This window comes from Lepus europaeus, chromosome 13 (assembly GCF_033115175.1).
Source record: "Lepus europaeus isolate LE1 chromosome 13, mLepTim1.pri, whole genome shotgun sequence".
Taxonomy (NCBI): domain Eukaryota; kingdom Metazoa; phylum Chordata; class Mammalia; order Lagomorpha; family Leporidae; genus Lepus; species Lepus europaeus.
In genome coordinates, this window is record NC_084839.1 from 82,708,377 (window position 1) to 82,733,249 (window position 24,873).

General features: G+C 50.2%; 3 gene segments (V, D, J or C); all 3 read left to right on the forward strand.

The window, feature by feature from the left end:
- The first annotated feature begins 1,738 nt into the window (after positions 1–1,738).
- Positions 1,739–3,834, forward strand: LOC133772393 (Ig kappa chain V region 3381-like). The segment is given in 3 exon segments: positions 1,739–1,793; positions 1,918–2,267; positions 3,829–3,834. Coding segments are annotated over 3 exon segments (411 nt in total).
- Positions 3,835–5,110: 1,276 nt separating this feature from the next.
- LOC133772394 (Ig kappa chain V region 3381-like) lies at positions 5,111–6,197 on the forward strand. The segment is given in 3 exon segments: positions 5,111–5,165; positions 5,289–5,645; positions 6,187–6,197. Coding segments are annotated over 3 exon segments (423 nt in total).
- An 8,990-nt stretch (positions 6,198–15,187) lies between these two features.
- LOC133772395 (Ig kappa chain V region 3381-like) lies at positions 15,188–24,613 on the forward strand. The segment is given in 3 exon segments: positions 15,188–15,253; positions 15,377–15,738; positions 24,566–24,613. Coding segments are annotated over 3 exon segments (465 nt in total).
- Positions 24,614–24,873: the final 260 nt, after the last annotated feature.

Consider the following 24,873-nt stretch of genomic DNA (forward strand, 5'->3'; position numbering starts at 1 on the left):
TAATTGTAGTCTCAGTAATGGTCAGATGGAAACTTTGTCCTCTGATTGAGGAAGAAGCTTTTTAAATTTCTCAAACTGCTGAGGCGTGAAACCAGCCCACACACAAGTCAGTGGAAGGATCATTGCCCGGACACTGGAGTTAAAAAAGAGGAATCTAGTTTAGCAAGGGTGTCTTGTCCTGTGGTTAATATTTATTTCTAGTGAAGATATTTTTCTTAAATTTTCACCCTTTCCATTTTTTATAACATCCTAAATTTACTTGAAAGAGTGAGCACTGATGATCTTCAAAGTGAGAGAGACTGAGTGGGAAAGAGAGAGACGGGCAGATAGAGCGAGAGCGAGAGTGAGTGCCAGAGAGAGAATCTCCAGGTGCTGCTGTTTCCTAGGAGATCCTGTCAGCCGAGGCTGAGGGAGGCTGAAGAAAAGAGCACAGAACTCCACTAGGACTCCCAGTGGGTGGCCGACCCAAGCACAGCCATTTTTATAAATCATAGCCCTCGCCATCTTTTCTATTCATTGCTCTTTTACGTCACACCAAGGCCATTAGGGAATAAGAGAAAGCAGAAGCCGCCCTGGCCTCAGGGACGTCCACCAGAACCACACCGAGGAACTGCTGAGCTTCTCGCAGGTTCTGGGCTGTGCAAGCCCTGCAGCCCCTGTCACAGGTGGAGCAGCAGCAGCAAAGCTGGGCTGAGCCGTGAGGAGAGCGTGGACCTCTACCCACACTGGTCCTCTGTCTGCTGAGACCCCAGAGAGACATTCTCTGTAGGAGACCTGTGCAACCTGGGTCTGCTGTGGACACCTGGGGACACGGCACCTGTGTGCAGGTGCTGAGGGATTGGAGAGAATTCTCCTATCTGACTGCATCTCAGCGAGCAGGATGGGTTGCCCAGAGAATCATGGTGAGCAGGTGCGAGTGCTGGGATTGAGCTCAGGTCTCTAAAACTTTTATTTATTTTGTTATAGATTTTATTTATTTATTTGAGAGGTAGAGTTACAGACAATGAGAGGGAGAGACAGAGAGAGAGAGAGGTCTTCTTCCTTCCATTGGTTCACTCCCAAAATGGCCAAAACTGCCGGAGCTGCGCCGATTGAAGCCAGGAGCTTCTCCCAGTCTTCCACACAGGTGCAGGGGCCTAAGGTCTTGAGCCATCTTTAACTGCTTCCCAGGCCATAGCAGAGAGCTGGATTGGAAGAGGAGCAAGTAGCATGAGAACCAGTTCCCATATGGGATGTTGGTACAGCAGAGGATTAACCTACTGCACCACCATTCTGGCCCTCAGGTCTCTACAACTTTAAATCCGTTCCTTCTACAAAGCCATGTCCATCCCATACCTGAGGCCAGAGTTTAAAATAACACAGGAGCGTTACCTGTTACCAGGTATTCTATAGAAAAATGGATTTCTTCCACAGAATCCCAAACTATGAATACATTACACCATCAGGTCGAAGAATTCACTTAAAGTGATGGAAATGTCCCTCAGTGACTTTTGGATGTGACGTCTACCAGTACAAGCATGCACACTGCATGTAAACTTGTGCAGCCCTGGTCTGAGCTGGGGCAGCTGGAGACACAGCCCCTGGGCTGAGTTCTGAGCTGCCCTGGCCCTTCAGCTGGGCACAGCCCTGCCCCGCCCCCGCTCATTTGCATGTCCCCAGAGCACCGCCCACCTCTCTGGGCATTTAGGCCCAGGCTGCTCCTGCCCCATGCAGGAGGCAGTGCCAGGCAGGACCCAGCATGGACACGAGGGCCCCCACTCAGCTGCTGGGGCTCCTGCTGTTCTGGCTCCCAGGTAAGGAAGGCCAGCAGCAGGAGCGGCCTCGGGCAGTGTGGCCAGGGCATTGTGGTCTCTGCAGGAGCGTCCTCTAAGAACGTGAGGATGAGTGTGGTCTCTATGTTTCTGTTTCCCTTCTCAGGTGCCAGATGTGCCGTCGTGATGACCCAGACTCCATCCTCCACGTCTGCAGCTGTGGGAGGCACAGTCACCATCAATTGCCAGGCCAGTCAGAGCATTAGCAATGAATTAGCCTGGTATCAGCAGAAACCAGGGCAGCCTCCCAAGCTGCTGATCTATCTGGCATCCAAATTGGCATCTGGGGTCCCATCGCGGTTCAAAGGCAGTGGATCTGGGACACAGTTCACTCTCACCATCAGCGGCGTGCAGTGTGACGATGCTGCCACTTACTACTGTCAAAGCACTTATAGTGTTAGTACTGGTTCCACGGTGTTACAGGCCCTAACAAAAACCCCCCAGGAAAGCAGAAGTGTGAGGCTGGGCTGCCCCAGCTGCTGCTCCTGGGCCGCATCTGCTGAGAGTGATTCTCAGAGCAGCCAGTCTTATGGTCCTCTGAGTCAGGTGGAAGGGGCCAGGGTGACTCCTCTGAGCCTCCCTCCTTTCCTCCTGTGGCAGCAGCACACACATGACCATGTCCCTACTGTTTTAAAGGAAAGCAATTTTTCTTTCTGAGTGTTCGAAGGTAGAGCATAATTTTGGATTCATACAGCAAAAGAGATAATATTATTGATATTACTAGAAAAATATTTTTAATATTGGTGATTATAAAATTTCATAAAGAATGTCAATTTCATATGTACAGTTTTTTTATATGTTCGGGTTTTTTTTGAAGATTTATTTATTTATTTCAAAGTCAAAGTTAAAAGAGAGAGGAGAGGCAGAGTGAGAGAGAGAGAGTATTTTCATCCGATGTTTCACTCCCCAAATGGTGCAACAGCTGGAACTCTGCTGATCCAAAGCCAGGAGCCAGGGACTTCTTCCGGATATCCTACGTGGGTTGAAGGGCCCAAAGACTTGAGCCACCTTCTACTGCTTTCCAAGGCCACAGCAGAAAGCTGGATGGGAATCCAACCAGCGCCCATATGGGATACTGGCCCTTCAGGCCAGGGTGTTAACCCACTGAGCCACAGCGCAAGCCCCTGTATAGTTTTTTTTTTTTTTTTGACAGGCAGAGTGGATAGTGAGAGAGAGAGACAGAGAGAAAGGTCTTCCTTTTTGCCATTGGTTCACCCTCCAATGGCCGCTGCGGCCGGCTCATCGCACTGATCCGAAGCCAGGAGCCAGGTGCTTCTCCTGGTCTCCCATGCGGGTACAGGGCCCAAGGACTTGGGCCATCCTCCACTGCCTTCCTGGGCCATAGCAGAGAGCTTGCCTGGAAGAGGGGCAACTGGGATAGAATCCGGTGCCCCAGCCGGGACTAGAACCTGGTGTGCCGGCGCCGCAAGGTGGAGGATTAGCCTATTAAGCCACGGCGCTGGCCACCCCTGTATAGTTTTTAAAATATATTTATTTGCTTCTGAAAGCCACACACACACACACACACACAGTGACACAGAGAGAGTTTTCCATCTGCTGGTTCACTCCTCCAATGGCTGCACCGGCTGAGGCTGTGCCTGGCAAGAGCTGGGACATGGAACTTCTTTCAGGTCTCCCACATGGGTGCCAGGGATGAAACACTTATTCCATCCACTGCTGCTTTCCTGGGCCATTAGCAGGGAACTCGTTTGGAAGAGGAGCAGCTAGGACTCCCACCAGTGCCCACTGCACAAGGCCAGGCCATCCTATCCACAGTTGTGAGGGCATAATGCCACTTCCCACCTGTCCTCCCTCCTTCATCACTCCCACCCCTCTCCTCTTCTGTTTCTTCTTTACCGTCTAAGTTTTACACTGACATACTTTCACTCTACAATCACCAGCTTCACCCTCCAGTAAACAAAGAATTCAGCGAGGAGTGAGCAGAAAAACCACTGTTCCTCCAGAGTCTAGACAAGGCTGTGGGTCTCAATCCTCCCAATCCCTCTGTCACTGCCAGACATGAGGTGCATCAGCTTTCGGATCCTGATAGAGCAGAGTTCTTCATTCAATCCAAAATCAATAAAAATTCTCAGCGAATTGCACCAATAGCAACCTCATTGTTTGTAAGCAACAGCCCACAAATAACAGCAGCACAACCTTAGGCATAGAATCATTGGAGCAAGTTAGGCAGGGTAGAAAATAAACCAAAAACATTCCACTTCTGCTCCCACTCTGGGCCATTGTGGATGCCACACCTGGAGCAGCGCCATCGCTCAGGACAAGGGGCCTGTGGTGTCCAGGTGCACGTGTGCATCCTCAGTGTCAGCCTAGACAGGGATGAGGCAGAGAAACGCATCAGTCAGTTCTACACTTGTGTTTCCAGGAAAGAGCTAAGGTGTGGTCTCGGGAATGGTCACAGAGCCAAAGTGCATTAGCAGGAAACGGGACCAGTAGTGAGCAGTGGGGATTCAAAGCCAGTCTCTGATGTAGGCTGCTGGCATTGCAAGTGCAGCATAATCCACTGTGCCACACTGCCGCCCTCCATCCTCTCCGAGTTTTCTTAAGAAAAGTGCGAAGGAGTCAGCACAGAGGAGAGGGGAAGTTATTTTTCCTGATGTTTCTCAGATGCATGTTGATGCCTTAAACTTTCACTTATCTTTTCCTCCTGCATCCTTGACTTATAACTCTGGCTGCAGATGGGAGAGCGCACCTGTGTGATCTCTCCTCTAAGCTCCTGCGTTCTCCTTCTGAGTCCTGGTCTCTGGCAGCCACTTGTTCTGAGGATGTTTATTCTGAGTCAGTACAGAGGTGAGTGTGGACAGAAGTCTCGTCTCTCAGAGACCATCTCCCTGGTGCCGCGGTCTGCCGTGAGGGGACAATGTGAGGACATCAGAACACAAAAGTAAAAGACATGGCCCTAGGCTTGAAGGTGTTAAATGTTCTCTAGAAAAGCAACTTTCTACTGCAGAATCCTAACATAACTGTGAATAAGTGACAACAACTTGTGTGCCAGTTCACTTAAAGTGTTGGCAAATGTCCCTCAGTGACTTTGGGAGGTGACATCTCCTAGTAGAAGCATGTGCACTGCAGGTAAACGTGTGCAGCCCTGGTCTGAGCTGGGGCAGCTGGAGACACAGCCCCTGGGCTGAGTTCTGAGCTGCCCTGGGCCCTTCAGCTGGGCACAGCCCTGCCCCACCCCTGCTCATTTGCATGTCCCCAGAGCACCGCCCACCTCTCTGGGCATTTAGGAGCAGGCTGCTCCCGCCCCATGCAGGAGGCAGTGCCAGGCAGGACCCAGCATGGACACGAGGGCCCCCACTCAGCTGCTGGGGCTCCTGCTGCTCTGGCTCCCAGGTAAGGAAGGCCAGCAGCAGGAACGGCCTCGGGCAGTGTGGCCAGGGCTGCCCGCCTCTGCAGGAGCGTCCTCTAAGAACGTGAGGATGAGTGTGGTCTCTGTGTTTCTGTTTCCCTCCTCAGGTACCAGATGTGCCATCGTGATGACCCAGACTCCAGCCTCCACGTCTGCAGCTGTGGGAGGCACAGTCACCATCAATTGCCAGGCCAGTCAGAGTGTTTATAATAACAACTGGTTATCCTGGTATCAGCAGAAACCAGGGCAGCCTCCCAAGCTCCTGATCTACGGTGCATCCAATCTGGAATCTGGGGTCCCATCGCGGTTCAAAGGCAGTGGATCTGGGACACAGTTCACTCTCACCATCAGCGGCGTGCAGTGTGACGATGCTGCCACTTACTACTGTCTAAGTACTTATAGTTATAGTAATGATGATACCACAGTGTTCCAAGCCCTAAAACAAACCCCCCAGGAAAGCAGAAGTGTGAGGCTGGGCTGCCCCAGCTGCTCCTCCTGGGCCCCATCTGCTGAGAGTGATTCTCAGAGCAGCCAGGCTTGAAGGTCCTGCAGGGTCGGGTGGAAGGGGCCAGGGTGACTCCTCTGAGGCTCCCTCTTTTCCTCCTCCTTGGTGGCAGTCGCAGAGACACAGTCATGGCCCTACTATCTTAAGGAGAGCAATTATTCTACTGGAGTATTTGGTGTATAGTATCATTTTGGATTCATAGAACAAATAAAAAATATTACAGAAATGGCATGCAAAAAAAAGTTTAAATTCAGATGAGTGGAGTTTTCCATGCCCTCCATGTCCTGGGAGAATGGCCGTCAGAGAAGGATATCATAGACACAGAGACTCTCAGATCTCTCCTGGAGGCCAAGCACCTCTGGGGCAGAAGGCACAGGTGCTGCCCCGCGTGTCCTCAGCCCTGTCCAGGAAGCCCTGGGGTGGGGGCGCTGGTGCTCTCACTGCCTGCAGCACTCACAGGGGATTCTCCCCCGCCCCTCTGTTCCTGGCTCTGCCTGCAGGAGCTGCTTGACAGACAGGAATTCTGCTTGTCTCGTGGTCAAATCTCAGAGCCCTGGATGGTTTGTGTAGAGTGCAACGGTGCCGAACATGCGGGCTTCATCCAACCCAGGTCTGTACATCTCTCTGTATTTTCTCTCCACGTGCAGTGTTCCCTCTAAGAGGAGGCCCTGGCTGACACAGCAGGACCAGAGGCACAACCAGGATGGTGTGAAATGCACCGTTCACTGCACCCCTGCTTCAGTCCATGTGGCTCACACCTGTCATGCAGCTCCTTCTGCACTTTGGCCACCAAGGACAGTTCTCTCACAAGCAGTGCACACCCCAGGGGACGTTGTTTCCGATTCTGGGAAAGTAAGAGAAGTCGCGTTTCCTCTCCTTCCTCATCTCCTCTGTCCCTTCTCATCCTGGGTCAGTGCTGCCCCCTCACGGTCACCGTGTTCTAATCCCTGCCCCCGGTATGGAAACAGATGCACAGACACAAAGCTCTTCCTCCACTCAGGTTCTGCTTGGGAGCCTCTGCCGTCACATACCGAGACTGAAGAGAGACCATGGAAGTGTTTCACCCAGCAGATTTGTATCTAAGAGCAATGCTGTGCTGACTCCCTCACAATAAACTGCTGTTTGCCTCTTGTCAAGACACGCAATGGGAGCAAAGTGAAACTTTGGGATGTCAGAGCAGGATCAGGGAGGGAGGTGAATGGCGTTATCTTCCCTGGTGTTTGCTTGGTGAATTGTTGCTGTAATGAACTATTCCATTCTCTTTGGCTCAGACAACTCCAGGTGTATTGTGTTGTCAGGAGCTCAGCACTCTCCCTGAAGAAACCCTGGAGGCAGCAGGGCTGTGGTGTGCTGGAAGCTCCAGAGCATGGGTTCCTTTTATATTTTTTAAAAGGTATAAACACCAAAAAAAATCAGCATTACATAAGGATTGAGAAGGAGAAAATCTGCTTTCTGTAACTTTGTCTTCCCACGTAAGTTACTAAGTTGTGAAGTCATATTTGAATTCAAGTCACCACAGACCATTTTTTTAGCTCAATTATTTCATTTAGTTTAAGAGCACACATGTTGACCAGAGGCCTCTTCCAAGTTCGTTTTAGGCACTGAAATACAGAGAAAATGGTCTTTCAAACATATTGTATGGAGTTCTCACCACATACACTCTGTTAGTTTTGCATCTTGTAGGCCATTTCTTTGTATTTGTGTTTTGCATATGGCCTCTTTTTTTTTTAATTTGACAGCTAAACCCATCTTTAAAAACAAGTCACAGACAGAAAAAAGAGAGTATAAGGACTTCCTTGAAGACTCCTGAGATGTTGAATGTGGAGGCCTCTCCAGACCCTGACTGGGGTCACCACTCCTTGAGCTCTTCTCTAGGTGAAGCAGCCTGGGGTATTCCTAATGCGTCGTGCACTTACCTCTAAGTCTAGAGTAAGCCCCAGTGAAACACTGGAAATGCACATAGAACTGTTAGCTCTCACATGGATTTATTCATCAAATTACATGAATTTACTTACTTTAATGTAGACAAAATATGCATTTTTTGTCCATTTTATTTTAAAAAGTTCATTTATTTATTTGAAAGGTAAGAGTTATAGAGAGGCAGAAGTAGAGAGTGAGAGAGGTTTTCCATCTGCTGGTTCACTCCCGGATGGCTGCAACTGGGGGATCTGCCGCATCCAACACCAGGAGCTAGAAGCCAGGAGCTTCTTCCTGGTCTCCCCCGAGGATGCAGGGGTCCAAGGACTTTGGCCATCTTCCACAGCTTTCCCAGGCCATAGCAGAGAGCTGAATCAGAAGAGGAGCAGGAGCAGCTGGGACTAGAACCGGCACCCATATGGGATGCCAGCAATGCAGGCAGCGGCTTAACCCACCACACCACAGTGCCGGTCCCTATCTTCATTTTTTATGAGATTTATTTGTTTATTTGAAGGTCAATGTTACACACACATGCAAACACACACATGCACACATACACACACACAGTGTGGGAGAATCTTCCATCTGCTGTTATATTCTATAAATGGCTGCAATGGCCAAGACTATGTCAGGCCAGGCTAAGAGCCAGAATTCTTTCAGGTCTCCCATGGGTGCCAGGGCCCAAACACTTGGGACATCTTCAGCTAATTTCCCAGGCCGTTACTATGGAGCTGGATTGGAAGTGGAGAAGCCAGGATTCCAACTGGTCGGTGCACACGTGGGATGCTGGCATAGCAGGGGTGGCTTTATCCACTACACCACAGCGCTGGCTGTCATATACACATTTTGAGAATTCATGATACTTTGCATCATACTCTCCTTCATTCCTCACTCCCACCCTACTGCTCTTCTTTTTTTTTTATTTTTTTTTCAATTAAGTTTTACGACATACCTTCAATGTATTTTATAAACACTAGCTCAGCCTTCCACTAATCAAAGAATTCAGTGTGGAGTGAGCAGAAAAACCACTGTCCCTCAAGATTCTAGACAAGGCTGTGAGTCTCAATCCTCCCAAGCCCTCTGTCACTACCAGACCTGAGGTGCGCTGGCGCCTCCAGTGGCTCCAAGATGGAATCGCGTCAGCTTTCAATCCCTGATAGGGCACTTTTTCATTCAGTGCAAAATCAGATAGACAATTCTCATCGAAAAGAAACAATAGTGGCTTCATTGTTTGTACACAATGGTATGCCACTGAAAGTATCACAATCTTTTGTAGATGTAGAATAAGTGGGAAAAAAATTGAACAGAGCTCCTTATTTTATAGATTTTCATTTTAGTGATCAGGCAAATAAGGAAACACATGTTTTACACCTGCTCCCATGTGCTTTAAGTGAGATCCTCCCTGGACACTGCCATTGCTGTGGGCACGTGGGCAGTGGGTGTCCAGGTCCACCTAGTGCATCCTCCTGTCTCGGGCAGAGGCAGAGGTAGAGGCAGAGGGGACGAATCGGGCAGTTCCACACTGTGTCTCCTGAAAAGATACACTAATTGTATCTCAGTAATGGTCAGATGGCCAAATAGGCCTTCCATTGAGGAAAAAGTTTTTTAAATTTCTCCAATTGCTGTAGCATGAAACCAGCCAACACAGAGGTCAGTGGAAGACTCAAAGCCCAGACTCTGTGGCCGACGCCGCAGCTCACTAGGCTAATCCTCCGCCTGTGGCGCCAGCACACCAGGTTCTAGTCCTGGTCGGGGCTCTGGATTCTGTCCTGGCTGCCCCTCTTCCAGGCCAGCTCTCTGCTGTGGCCCGGGAGTGCAGTGGAGGATGGCCCAAGTGCTTGGGCCCTGCACCCCATGGGAGACCAGGAGAAGCACCTGGCTCCTGGCTTTGGATCAGCGCAGCATGCCAGCCACAGCAGTGTCTCTCTCTCACTGTCCACTCTGCCTGTCAAAAAAAAAAAGAAAAAAAAAAAGCCCAGTCACTGGACGTTAAAATAATGGAGCCCACGGCCTTGTGGCTCAATGGGTTAAAGCCCTGTCCTGAAGCGCTGGCATTCCATATGGCACTGACTCAGGTCTCAGCTGCTTCTCTTGTGATCCAGCTCTCTGCTATGGCCTGGGATAACAGTAGAAGATAGCCCAGTCTCTGGGCCCCTGCACCCATGTGGGAGACCCGGAAAAAGCTCCTGGATCCTGGTTTCGGATGGGAGCAGCTCTGACCGTTGCAGCCATTTGGGGAGGGAACCAGCAGATGCAAGACCTCTCTCTCTGTCTCTACCATTCTCTGTAACTCTTTCAAATAAATAAAATAAATCCTAAAAAAATAATATATCCCAGTTTAGCAGGGTGTTTTGTACTGTGGTGAATACTTATTTCTAATAAATATAATTTAGATAATTTTCATAAATGTTAACATTTTCCATTTTTCAAAATATTTATTTATTTACTTGTAAGACTGAGCATTGGAGAGAGGCAAAGCCGGGAGGGAGAGTTCTGTAACTGGTCTCTCACAATGGCTGTAACAGTGAGGTCTTGGCCAAGCAGAAGCCCAGAGCCAGAACTGCCCCTGGGTCTCTCATGTGGGGCAGGAATCCAAGGACTTGGGCCATTTTCTGCTGCCTACCAGGGTGTGCATTAGCAGGAAATGGGATGAGAAGTGGAGCAGTGGGGATTCAAACCTGACTCTGATGTGGGCTGCTGGCACTGCAAGTGGCAGCCTTATCCACTGTGCCATGATGCCAGCCTTCCCTCCTCTCCGGATTTCTTTCTTTTTATTTTATTTGAAAGTCAGATTTACAGTGAGATGCAGAGAGAGAGAGAGAGAGAGAGAGAGAGAGAGAGAGAGAGGTCTCCCAACCTCTGGTTCACTCTAAAGATGGCTGCAATCGTCGGGGCTGCAGCAATCTGAAGCCAGGAGCCAGGAGCTTCTTTCGGGTCTCTCACATGGGTCCGGGGCCCAAGGTCTTGGGCCATCTTCTACCACTACCCAGGCCATAGAGGAGCGCTGGATCGGAAGAGAAACTGGCGGGACTAGAACCAGTGCCCATATGGGATGCCGGTGAATCAGGCCAGGGCTTTAACTCTGTGTGCCAGGGTGCCAGCCCCTCTCCGAATTTCTAAAGAAAAGTGTGAACATTCTGGACAGGAAAAGGAGGGAAGTTATTTTACTTGATGTCCTCAGACCTCTGGTGACTCCTTGAAACTCGCACTTCTGTTTTCCTCCTGCATCCTTGACTCAGAACTCTGGCTGCAGAGGGGAGGGCACACATGTGTGATCTCTCATCAAAGCACCTGCTTTATCCTTGTGAGTCCTGATCTCGCTCAGGAGCAACTTGTTCTGAGGATGTTTATTCTGATTCAATTTAAGAGGTGAATGTGGGACAGCAGCCTCGTCTCTCAGAGACCATCTCCCTGGTGCAGCGGTCTGCTGTGAGGGGACAATGTGAGGGATCAGAGGACAAATAGGTAAAGACAATGATCTCAGCCTTAAAGTGTTCACTATTCATTAGAAAAGCGACTTTCTCCTCCAGAATCCCAATGTAATCATGAATAGATTACGCTATCTTGTCTTCCAGTTCATTTAGTTTTTAAAGTATCCATCGGTGTTTTTGGGAAGTGACGTCTCTTGGTAGAAGATTGCCCAGTGCAGGTAAACGTGTGCAGCCCTGGTCTGAGCTGGGGCAGCTGGAGACACAGCCCCTGGGCTGAGTTCTGAGCTGCTCTGGACCCTTTAGCTGGGCACAGTCTGCCCTGCCCCTGCTGACTTGCATGTCCCCAGAGGGCATTTATGATAATGATGCTGATACCACAGTGTTCCAAGCCCTAACAAAAAGCCCCCAGGAAAGCAGAAGTGTGAGGCTGGGCTGCCCCAGCTGCTCCTCCTGGGCCCCATCTGCTGAGAGTGATTCTCAGAGCAGCCAGGCTGGAAGGTCCTGCAGTGTCGGGTGGAAGGGGCCAGGGTGACTCCTCTGAGGCTCCCTCCTTTTCTTCTCCTTGGCAGCAGCAGCACAGACATGACCATGTCCCTACTGTTTTATAGGAAAGCAATTATCCTCTCTGAGTATTCAAAGCTAGAGCATCATTTGAGATTCATAGAGCAAAAGAGAGAACACTATACGTATTACAAGGAAAAATATTTAAATAGAGGTGATTATAAAATTTTATGAAAGAAACCAATTTCATATCTACCATTATTTAAAAATATGTATTTGCTTTTTGAAAGTCTGTGCTTTATGCAAACACACACACACACACAGAGTTCAGAAAAAGAGAGAGAGAGAGTTCCCTTCCATCTGCTGGTCACTCCTCCATTGGATGCACCAGCTGAGGCTGTGCCTGGCAAGATATGGAACATGGAACTTCGTTCGGTCTCCTGCATGGGTGCCAGGGCTCCAACACTGGAGCCATCTACAGGAGCTTTTCCAGGCCAAGCAGGGAGCTGGATTGGAAGTGGAGCAGCCAGGACTCCCACCGGTGCCCATGTGGGATGCTGGCACTGCCTTTGGCTGCTATACCCACTGCACAAGGCCGTTCCATCCTATCCCCAGTTGTGAGAGCATAATGCCACTTCCCACCATGACCTCCCTCCTTCCTCACTCCCATCCTCACTCCTTTTTCTTTTGTTTTACTTTGACATACGTTCAATTTATTACCACCAGCTTAACCTTACAGTAAACAAAGAATTCCATGAGGAGTGAGCAGAAAACCACTGCTCCTCCAGAGTCAAGTTAAGGCTGTGAGTCTCAATCCTCCCAATCCCTCTGTCACTACCAGACCTGACATGCACTGGCGCCCCCTGGGGGTTACAGGTGGAATCGCGACTGTTTTCAATTCCTCATTGAGCAGTTTTCATGCAATGAAAAATCAAATAGCAAATTCTCAATGATTTGAATCAATAGTAGCTTCATTGTTTCTACATAACTGCGCACGACTGACAGTATCACAATCTCCTAGGCATAGAGTAACTGTAAAAAGTTGAGCAGAGCCCTTCATCTCATAGATCTCTCATTTTGTGGGCAGGGCAGATAAGAAACAAACATATAACGTTCTACACCAGCTCCCACTCTGCTCCACTTGAGATTCCTCCCCAGGGGCACTGCCATTGCTCGGGACAAGTGGGCAGTTTGTGTCCAGGTCTACGTAGTGCATCCTCCTTTGTCAGTGGCAGAAGCAGAGGGATCTTATCATGAAGTTCAACACTTGTGTTTCATGAAAAAATTAACTAATTGTAGTTTCAGTAATGGTCAGATGGCCAAGTTATCCTTTGATTGAGGAAAAAGACTTTAAATTTCTGAAATCATTGAGGAATGAAACCACCAACACACAGGTCAGTGGAAGAATCGGGGCCCAGGGAGCTGGTGTTGAGGCCTAGCAGGAAAAGCCACTGCTTGCAGTTCCAGCATCCCATATGGGTTCTGGTTCAAGTCCTGGCTGCTCCCTCAGATCTGGCTCTGTGCTACGGCCTGAGAAAGCAGTAGAAGATGGCCCAAGTCCTTGGGTCCCTGCACCTGCATAGGAGACCATGAAGAAGCTCCTAGCTCCTGGCTCCTTGTTCCTGGCTTCAGATGGGCAAAGCGCTACCTGATGCGCCGAATTGGGGACTGAACCAATGTATGGAAGACTCTCTCTCTCTCTCTCTCTCTCTCTCTCTTTCACTCTCTTTCTCTCTCTCTCTCTCTCTCTCTCACTCCCTGCCTCTTCTCTCTGCCTCTCCTTCTCTCTGTGTGTAACTCTGCCTTTCAAATCAATAAATAAATCTTAATAAAAAAATCAGTCCCCAGACACTAGATAGAAAAAAGAGGAACCCAGGTTTGGAAGGGTGTCTTTCACTGTCATTAATACATATGTCTAGTGAAGATAATTTTCTTAAATGTAATATTTCCCATTTTTGAAAATATATATTTATTTACTTGGAAGACTGAGCATTGGTGAAAGGCAAAATGAGACTGAGAGGGAGACGAGAGAGACAGAGAAGAGAGAGAGAGAGAGAGAGAGAGAGAAAAGCGGGAGAGAGAGGAAGAGAGAGAGAGAGAGGATCTACCATGTGCTGGTAGTTTCCCGGGTGACCCTGTCACTGAGGCTGGGTCAGGTCACATCCAGAGCACAGAACTCCATGTAGGACTCCCAGTGGGTGGCAGGAGCCAAGCACAGCCATTTTTATAAATCATAGCCCTCGCCACGTTTTCTATTTACTGCACTTAGATCACACCAAGGCCATTAGGGAATAAGAAAAAGAGGAAGCCTCCCCAACCTCAGTGACGTCCACCAGAACCACACCGAGGAGCTGTCAGCTTCTCCCAGGTTCTGGGCTGTGCAAGCCCTGCAGCCCCTGTCACAGGTGGAGCAGCAGCAGCAAAGCTGGGCTGAGCCGTGAGGAGAGCGTGGACCTCTACCCACACTGGTCCTCTCTCTGCTGAGACCCCAGAGAGACATTCTCTGTAGGAAACCTGTGCAACCTGGGTCTGATTGGACACATGGGGACATGGCACCTGTGTGCAGGTGCTGAGGTGTTGTAGAGAATTCTCCTATCTGACTGCGTCTCAGCAGGCAGGGAGGGTTACCCAAAGTCCCATGGTGAACAGCTGGGGAGCTGGGATTTGAGCTCAGGTCTCTATAACTTTACATCCATTCCGTCCACATGGCCGAGCTCATCCCATGGCTGAGGCCAGAGTTTAAAATAACACAGCAGACAACCCCGGGTTGGGGTGACACACAGCTCCTCACTGTCTCTGCTTCACTCCACGGGGACCCACATCTTCCACCCAGTCCCTCCTGCAGCTGTGCCCCAACTGCCATTCTCTCAGAGCCTCCTCCACCCCAGGGGACTGCATGTCAGTGTGGGGCAGGGCCTCCTCTGCAGCCCAGACTCTTTCCTCTCCTCCTCCGTCCCTTCTCATCCCTCCACTCATCCTGCCTCTCATGTCCCTGCAACGCCACTTTCTCCCCTCTGTGCAGACACAGATCAACCAATCAAAGCCTCCTCTCCACTCTCGTCCTTTGATAGCTGACCCTGTGGCTGTCACACACCTACACTGACAGGAGGTCATCAAGATACTTACCCAACAGATTCTCTCTCAGAGGAGCTGTGTGCTCGCTCAGCTTACAGTCAGCTGTTCTCTGTGTGCTGTAGAATGGACCCCACGTGAGCACACAGTGACATTGGGAGGATATCAGAGCCCAGCCCCTCACTCAAAAAGGGAAAAGACACTGACTGCACCTTCCAAGGTGTGACCAGGTGTTCTCTAGAGAAAAGGACTTTCTCCTACAGATCCCAACCTAACCAAGAATACATTATACAGCCAGGTCCTTCAGTTCATTAAAGTGTTGGCAAATGTCCCTCAGTGACTTTGGGAGGTATCCTCTCCCGGTAGAAGAATGCACACTGCAGGTAAACTTGTACAGCCCTGGTCTGAGCTGGGGCAGCTGGAGCCACAGCCCCTGGGCTGAGTTCTGAGCTGCCCTGGGCCCTTCAGCTGGGCACAGCCCTGCCCCGCCCCTGCTCATTTGCATGTCCCAGAGCACCGCCCACCTCTCTGGGCATTTAGGCCCAGGCTGCTCCCGCCCCATGCAGGAGGCAGTGCCAGGCAGGACCCAGCATGGACACGAGGGCCCCCACTCAGCTGCTGGGGCTCCTGCTGCTCTGGCTCCCAGGTAAGGAAGGCCAGCAGCAGGAACGGCCTTGGGCAGTGTGGCCAGGGCTGCCCGCCTCTGCAGGAGCGTCCTCTAAGAACGTGAGGATGAGTGTGGTCTCTGTGTTTCTGTTTCCCTCCTCAGGTACCAGATGTGCCCTTGTGATGACCCAGAATCCAGCCTCCGTGTCTGCAGCTGTGGGAGGCACAGTCACCATCAATTGCCAGGCCAGTCAGAGTGTTTATAATAACAACTGGTTATCCTGGTATCAGCAGAAACCAGGGCAGCCTCCCAAGCTCCTGATCTACAAGGCATCCACTCTGGAATCTGGGGTCCCATCGCGGTTCAAAGGCAGTGGATCTGGGACACAGTTCACTCTCACCATCAGCGGCGTGCAGTGTGACGATGCTGCCACTTACTACTGTCTAGGCAGTTATTATAGTTATAGTAGTGGTGATACCACAGTGATACAAGCCCTAACAAAAACCCCCCAGGAAAGCAGAAGTGTGAGGCTGGGCTGCCCCAGCTGCTCCTGCTGGGCCCCATCTGCTGAGAGTGATTCTCAGAGCAGCCAGGCTGGAAGGTCCTGCAGGGTCGGGTGGAAGGGGCCAGGGTGACTCCTCTGAGGCTCCTCCTTCCCTCCTCCTTGGCAGCAGCAGCACAGACATGACCATGTCCCTACTGTTTTAAATGAAAATAATTATTCTACTGGAGTATTTGAGTGTATAGTATCTTTTGGGATTCATACAGCTGAAGAGAAAATATTATGGTATTCCAATCAAAAATAGTTCAATCCATGTGAGCTGTGTGTTAACCACGGCCTTCCATGTCCTGGGAGAATGGCTGTCAGAGAAGGAGGTCTGGACACAGACTCTCCAATCTCTCTTAGAGGCCTAGCACCTCTGGGGCAGAAGGCACAGGTGCTGCCCCATGTGTCCTCAGCCCTGTCCAGGAAGCCCTGGGGTGGGGGCGCTGGTGCTCTCACTGCCTGCAGCACTCACGGGGGGGGGGGGTTCTCCCCCGCCCCTCTGTTCCCAGTTTGCCTGCAGGAGCTGATTGACAGGCAAGAATTTTCCTTTCTCCTGGTCAAATCTCAGAGCCATGGATGGTTTGCGTGGAGTGCAATGGTGCCCGAACATGTGGGCTACATCAAACCCAGGTCTGTAAGTCTTTCTGTGTTTTCTCTGCACGTGGCAATGTTTCCTCTATATGGAGGCCCTGGCTCACCTAGAGGCTTACCACAGGCACAACCAGGATGGTGTGAAATGCACCGTTCACTGCACCCCTGCTTCAGTCCATGTTGGCTCACACCTGCCATGCAGCTCCTTCTGCACTTTGGCCACCAAGTACAAATCTCTGGAAGCTTTTCACACCCCAGGGGACTTTCCTTGCTGAGCCCTCTGCCTGAGGCAGAAGGGAGATCATCCATGTATTTTACCGCGCAGGTTAGCATCTAAGAGGAATGCTGTGCTGACTCCCCTCACAATAAACGGCTGTTTGCTCTTGTCCATATAGACACCCACTGAGAACAAATCGAATCTTGGAGATGTGAGCCTCGATCCTGATCAGGGAGGGAGGTGAAAGGCGTTATCTTCCTTGGTGTTTGCTTGGTGAATTGTTGCTGTAATGAATTATTCCATTATTGGCTCACAAAACTGCAGGTATTATCGTTATAGTCAGGAGCTCTGAGGTCTCCCTGGAAGAAACCCTGGAGGCAGCAGGGCTGTGGTGTTCTGGGAGCTCCCGAGCATGGGATTTCGTTCCTGGTTTGTCCAGCATCAGGATGGCCACATTTCCTGCTCTGTGGCCCCTCCTCCCATCACTCCACAGCTTGCTGCCCTGTCACAGCCCCTGGACCCTGGCGCTCCTCCCGACTTCAGGACAACTGTGATTGTATCGCTCCCACCAGGTGCTTCCACGTCATCTCCCCATCACAGTCCTTAATCACCCACCCTCCCAGCTCCTTAGATGACGGTCCTAGTGAGCAGAGAGTGGGACATGGAGGACTTTTGTATTGGAGACGATTTGCATCCCGTCTTACACCTTTTTTTTAAAAGATTTTATTTATTTATTTGAGAGGTAGAATTACAGACAGTGAGAGGGAGAGACAGAGAGAAAGGTTCTCCCTCTATTGACTCACTCTCCAAATGGCCGCAAAGGCCGGAGCTGCACAGAGGCCAGGAGCCAGGAGCCTCTTCCTGGTCTCCCATGCAGGTGCAGGGGCTCAAACACCTGGACCATGTTCCACTGCTTACCCAGGCAGAGAGCTGGACTGTAAGAGGAGCAGTCAGGACCAGAACCAGCGCCTATATGGGATGCCAGCCACACAGGAGGAGGGTTAAACACTGTTCCATGGGGCTACCCCAATCATCTTACACTCTTACCATCTCTTCTCCTGTCTCCCTTAGAATTAAACCTGATAGGGTGGGGCTGGTGCTGTGGCATAGCAGGTAAAGTCACCACCTGCAGTGCGGCATCCCATATGGGCATCGGTTCATGACTGGGACGGAAGAAGAGCAGCTGGGACACAAACCAGTGCCCATATGGGATGCCGCACTGCAGGTGGAGGATTAACCTACTGTGCACAGCGCCAGCCCCTCACTGCACTCTTACAAATCAGCTACAGTTTGTAAACCTAGGTGACTTGTCAGGGGCCAACACTGTAGCTTAGCTGGTGAGGCAGCTGCCTGCAGTGTTGGCATCCTATGAGGGCACCAGTTCGGGACCCGGCTGCTCCAGTTCCGATCCAGCTCTCTGTTACGATCTGGGGAAACGATGGAGGATGGCCCAGGGTCTTGGGCCCCTTCACCCACGTGTGAAGACCCAGAGGAGCCTCCTGGCTCCCGTCTTCAGTTTGGCACAATTCTGGCCGTTACAGCCGGTTGGGGAGTGAACCAGCGGGTGGAAGATTCTCTCTCTCTGCCAATCCTTCTCTCTCTGTGCAGCTCTGACTTTCAAATAAATAAATAATTCTTAAAAAAAAAAACAGTTGACTTGTCACAGAATCCAGGTGATTGTGAACAGAATATTTAGAATTTTAATTAAACCTGATAGACTACTTCAGAAAGTGCATAGAAAAGAATTAGGAGATAAGTTTTTTTTTTTTTTTTTTTTTAAAGATTAAGGGAAAGAGTTTATTGGGGGAAACCTGACAAACCAGAGGGAAGTGGCGAAGAAGTAAAAGGGAGTGAAGAGGCAGAGAGAGAGAGAGAGAGACAGACAGACAAAGACACAGATCAGGAGACCAAGAGAAAGAGAGAGAGGTGTCAGGAACAGGTACTTTTAAACTTTGCCAGGGGTCAGGCAGGGAAGTAGGAGCAGTGAATCCCATTAGGATGGGGGTGGGGCTGATGCCAGTGGTTGGGCCATGTGGCCACCTGGCTTCCAGCAATGGTGTGGGGGTGAGAGCTAGAGCCTAGGATGATGTCAGGGTTTAGACTGTGCCATAGATAAGACTGCGCCATTTTGCTATTTTACTAACTTTCCCCCCTTTTGTTTTTTATAAGGCAGGAGTTGTATCAGATACATTAGTCCCAAATGTCCAGGAGCGGTAGAGGGATGATGGTGTGTCTTTAGAGCTACTTCCTGCTGACAGCCAGTCAGAGCATTGGTAGCAGCTTAGCCTGGTATCAGCAGAAACCAGGGCAGCCTCCCAAGCGCCTGATCTATGCTGCATCCACTCTGGCATCTGGGGTCCCATCGCGGTTCAAAGGCAGTGGATCTGGGACACAGTATACTCTCACCATCAGTGGCGTGCAGTGTGACGATGCTGCCACTTACTACTGTCTAGGTGGTTATAGTAGTAGTACTGATACCACAGTGTTCCAAGCCCTAACAAAAACCCCCCAGGAAAGCAGAAGTGTGAGACTGGGCTGCCCCAGCTGCTCCTCCTGGGCCCCATCTGCTGAGAGTGATTCTCAGAGCAGCCAGGCTTGAAGGTCCTGCAGGGTCGGGTGGAAGGGGCCAGGGTGACTCCTCTGAGGCTCCCTCCTTTCCTCCTCCTTGGCGGCAGCAGCACAGACATGACCATGTCCCTACTGTGCTAAAGGAAAGCAAATATTCTTTCTGAATTTGAATCTAGAGCATCATTTGTGATTCATAGAGCAAAAGAGAAAATATTAAAGTTATTACAAAGAAAAATATTTTAAATACAGGTGATTATAAAATTTTATACAGGTGGCCAGCGCCGTGGCTCAATAGGCTAATCCCCTGCCTGTGGTGCTGGCACCTCGGGTTCTAGTCCCGGTTGGTGCACCGGATTCTGTCCCGGTTGCTCCTTTTCCAGTCCAGCTCTCTGCTGTGGCCCGAGAGTGCAGTGGAGAACGGTCCAAGTGCTTGGGCCCTGCACCCGCATGGGAGACCAGGAGAAGCACCTGGCTCCTGGCTTCGGATCAGCGTGGCGCGCCGATCGCAACGTGCCGGCTGCAGTGGCCACCGGGGGTGAACCAACAGAAAAAGGAAGACCTTTCTCTCTGTCTGTCTCTCTCACTGTCCACTCTGCCTGTCAAAGAAAAAATTTATACAGGATATTAATTTCATATGTACATTTTTTGCTTTTTTATATGTATAGTTTAAGAAAGATTTATTTGCTTATTGTAAGCCCATGCTTCACACACACACACACACACACACAGTGTGACAGGGTGTCTTTAAGTTTGAGGTTTTCCCATGGTCATAGCCTGCCTGGGTGGTTATAGGTCATCTTGGTTGGTGGTTTCAGAGCAGGGACTGTTCCTCTGAGGGAAACAAGTTCTAGACATCAGTCTGCTCCTCCGGCTGTAACCGGCATCTATCTGACTTCTGTACGTCTGCTGCTTGCTTGATGATGGTCAAGGCCACCAAATCTAGTTTCTGCCTTCAAACCTCCGCCATGCAACTCGGGGCTGTGCTCTCCGGACTTGCTCTGTGACAGGGCAGTGGCCAGCTGGCTAACAAAGACTCCTAACTCGACTTCAAAGGTCTCGCTGTGTTTTCATCCGTGTGCCCCACAACATTTGGAAGCCCCAGAGAGAGTTTCCCCTGTCCCTCTTTGGACAGATGGGCTAGCTCCAACACTGTGGCTTAGCCCAAGGAGGAAGCTCGGGGGCGGCTGCTGAGAGACGTCCCTCAGCCCCGCGCGGACTTCTGGCCCTTCCACACAGTTTCTTGGAGCCTTCGCTAAATTTAGATCAAAGGAGTCGTCTGCTACCTCACCAGTGAGCAGAAATCATTTTTGGTTTCTTGTGGTTTCTGGTCTGTGCGTCGACCCGTCTGGGTTGTTGGAAGGCTGGACACAGCACTACTTCCACAACCAGGTCTGAATTTGAGACGTCATCTCAGCCCTCTGGTTTTGGTTCTCTGGTTTTGGTTTTGTTTAAGTCTAATTTGTGTAAAAGTCGTCTTTTTCTGTCCATTCACTGTTGTGTCTCCTGTGCTCGGTGTTTTACTCGTTAAGGAGATGGGACAGGGGTCTTCTCTTTGGGCTGACCCCCTGTTGGGTTTCTTCCTGAAAAGCTCTGAGGAAATCAAAAAGTGTGCAACTGGATCTTTTGGATATAAAATAAATGCTCTTGATTTCCTCCTTTTTTGTGAGCAGGAGTGGACAACCTTTAGTGTTGGGTGGCCACCGGAAGGATCCACTGACCTCTTTATAGCTTTACAGGTCAAAGGGTGGTTTTTGGGAAGCCAGGTCATGCTGACCAGGCCCCATATATTGGGGTTTGGATTGATTTTCTCATAGACCCCGCCCCCCAACATGGCTGAAAGCCAGCCTAAAAAAACACATAAGGTCATCAAAAGCACAGAGTGTTTGGTGACCTTATAACCATGGGGCCCCTCCAGATTCTCCCGTTGTGCCCATCCAAGCTCTGCCAAAAGACCCCGTCTATACAGTAGAGGAAAAAATCAAAGGACAGTCACTGGGGCTATGAAAGACTTTGAGGGATGGCTGTGCTTTCCCGATGGGAGGCCGTTCCTCCCAATGGCAGTTGGCCAGACTGACGAACAAGTCCACCATGGCACCCATCTAGGAAGGACGAAATTGACTGAGTTACTACAACACCGCTATACATTCCTGGACTGGATCAGCGGACGCGCCAAGTCTCGTCCCGATGTCATATCTGCACCCAGGTAAACCCAGGATGAAGAGGTGAGTTGGCCAAAGGGATTCGCCTGTGAGGAGAGGCCCCTGGAGAACATTGGAAAGTAGACTTTACTGAGATAGTATCTGCAAAATATGGTTACCATTATCTTCTGGTTTTTGTTGATACATTTTCTGGGTGGGGAGAAGCCTACCCTACCAAGACAGAAACAGCCCAAGTAGTAGTAAAGGAAGTAGTCTTTGAGATTGTCCCCGGATTGGCATCCCACTAACAATGGGGACCAACCATGGTCCTGCGTTCATCGCTCAAGTGACTCAACTAGCTAGCCCAATAGCTAAGGTGTTAAAGATTCGTTGGAAGCTACATTGTGCCTATAGACTCCAGAATTCAGGACAGGTAAAAAACATAAATAGGACCCTAAAAAAACTTTAACAAAATTAAAGTGGAAACTGGTGAAAGCTGGGTAAGCCTCCTTCCCTTCACGCTATTACAGGCACGGTGTACCCCTTATGTAAAGGGCCCCGCCGGGTGTTGGGTCAACAAGACGAGTCAATGGTTTGATGCCTGAGAAAAACCAGTGGGGAATGTGACAGGGTGTCTTTACGGTTAAGGTTTTCCCATGGGACATAGCCTGCCCGAGTGGTTGTAGGTCATCTTGGTTGGTGGTTTCAGAGCAGGGACTGTTCCTCTGAGGGAAACAAATTCTAGACATCAGTCTGCTCCTCCGGCTGTAACCGGCATATTTCTGACTTCTGTACGTCTGCTGCTTGCTTGATGATGGTCAAGGTCACCAAATGTAGTTTCTGCCTTCAAACCTCCGCCATGCAACTCGGGGCTGTGCTCTCCAGACTTGCTCTGTGACAGGGCAGTGGCCAGCTGGCTAACAAAGACTCCTAATTTGACTTCAAAGATCTCGCTGTGTTTTCATCCGTGTGCCCCACCACATTAGTGACAGAGAGAGAGAGAGTTCTCTTCTATCTGCTGGGTCTCTCCTCCATGGCTGCACTGGCTGAGGCTGTGCCTGGAAGAGCTGGGACATGGAACTTCTTTCAGGTCTCCCACATGGGTGCCAGGGCTGAACCACTTGTTCCATCTGCTGGTGCTTTCCCAGGCCATTAGCAGGGAGCTCGTTTGGAAGAGGAGCAGCCAGGACTCCCACTGGTGCCCACGTGGGATGCTGGTGCTGCACGCGGCAGCTTTACCCACTGCACAAGGCGGGCCCATCCTATCCACAGTTGTGAGAGTATAATGCCACTTTCCACCACGTCCTCCCTCCTTCCTCTAACCAGCCCCACTCCTCTTCTGTTTAGTTTCAGTTCTACACTGACATACTTTCACTGTAAAATCACCAGCTTCACCCTCCACTAAACAAAGAATCCAACACGGAGTAGCAGAAAAACCCCTGCTCCTCCAGAGTCTTGTCAAGGTGTGAGTCTCCTCCTCCCAGTCCCTCTGTCACTACCAGACCTGAGGTGCGCTGGCGCCCCCTAGCGTCACATTTGAAATCGTGTCTGCTTTCAATCCCTGCTTGAGCAGTTCTTCATTCAATCCAAAATCAACTAGAAAATTCTCATTTATTGAACCAATAGTAGGTTCATTGTTTCTACAGAACTGTACACGACTCACAGTATCACAGTCTCCTAGGCATCGAATAATTGTAAAAAATCGAACAGAGCCCTTCATCTCATAGATCTTTATTTTTAGTGGGCAGGGCAGATAAAAAACACACATATAACGTTCTACACCTGCTCCCACTCTGGGCCATGTGGAGGCCTCCCCTGGACACTGCCATTGCTCGGGGCAGGTGGGCAGTGTGTGTCCTGGTCCACTTAGTGCATCCTCCTGTCCTGGGGCAGAAGCAGAGGGACTGGATCAGGCAGTTCAACTTTTGTGTCTCCTGAAGAAGTGAACTGTAAATATTACTCTCAGTAACAGTCAGATGGAAACTTTGTCCTTTGATTGAGGAAGAAGCTTTTTAAGTTTCTCAAATTGCTGAGGCATGAAACCAGCTAACACACAGGTCAGAGAAGGATCAGTGCCCGAACACTGGAGATATATCAAAGAGGAACCCAGATTAGCAAGGGTGTCTTGTACTGTGGTTAATATTTAATTCTAGTGAAGATAATTTTCTGAAACGTTAACCCTTTCCATTTTTGATAATATTATTTTATTTACTGAAAGACTAACATTCATGAGGTGCAAGTTGAGAGAGACTGAGTGAAAGGGAGGGAGAGAGAATGGGAGAGAGAGAGAGACAGAGAGAGACAGAGAGAGAGACAGAGAGAGAAGGAGAGAGAAAAAGAGAGAGAGAGAGAGAATGGGAGAGACAGAGAGAGAGAGAGAGAGATCTCTTCCATGTGCTAGACTTTCCCCAGATGACACACCTTGAGCTGGACCAGGCCAAGTCCAGAGCCGAGAAGTCCACCGTGGACTCCCAGTGTGCGGCAGGGATCCGTGTACAACCATTCCCCTCAAAGTGTGTTCAGTCTATGCTCTTTTATATCACAGCAAGGCCAGAAGGGAAAAAGAGAAAGCAGAAGCCGCCCTGGCCTCAGTGACGTCCACCAGAACCACACCGAGGAGCTGCTCAGCTTCTCGCAGGTTCTGGGCTGTGCAAGCCCTGCAGCCCCTGTCACAGGTGGAGCAGCAGCAGCAGAGCTGGGCTGAACCGTGAGGAGAGCGTGGACACTCTACCCACACTGGTCCTCTGTCTGCTGAGACCCCCGGAGAGACATTCTCTATAGGAGACCTGTGCAACCTGGGTCTGATGTGGACACAGCACCTGTGCAGGTGCTGAGGGATGGAGAGAATTCTCCTATCTGACTGCATCTCAGCAGGCAGGGAGGGTTACCCACAGTCCCATGGTGAGCAGCTGGGGAGCTGGGATTTGAGCTCAGGTCTCTATAACTTTAAATCCATTCCCTCCACATGGCCGAGTTCATCCCATAGCTGAGGCCAGAGTCCAAAATAACACAGGAGACCAGCCCAGGATGGGGTGACACACACAGCTCCTCACTGTCTCTGCCTCACTCCACGGGGACCCACATCTGCCACCCAGTCCCTCCTGCAGCTGTGCCCCGACTGCCATTCTCTCAGAGCCTCCTCCACCCCAGGGGACTGCATGTCAGTGTGGGGCAGGGCCTCCTCTGCAGCCCAGACTCTTTCCTCTCCTCCTCCGTCCCTTCTCATCCCTCCACTCATCCTACCTCTCATGTCCCTGTTACGCCAATTTCTCCCCTCCGTGCGGACACAGATCAACCAATCGAAGCCTCCTCCTCCACTCTCGTCCTTTGATAGCTGACTCTGTGGCTGTCACATACCTACACTGACAGGAGGTCATCAAGATACTTACCCAACAGATTCTCTCTCAGAGGAGCTGTGTGCTCGCTCAGCTTACAGTCAGCTGTTCTCTGTGTGCTGTCAGATGGACCCCACGTGAGCACACAGTGACATTGGGAGGATATCAGAGCCAAGCAACTCACTCAAAAAGGAAAAGACATTAAGTTCAAGTTTTAAAATGTAACTAATATTTTCTTGGAAAAAGGACTTTAATCTACAAAA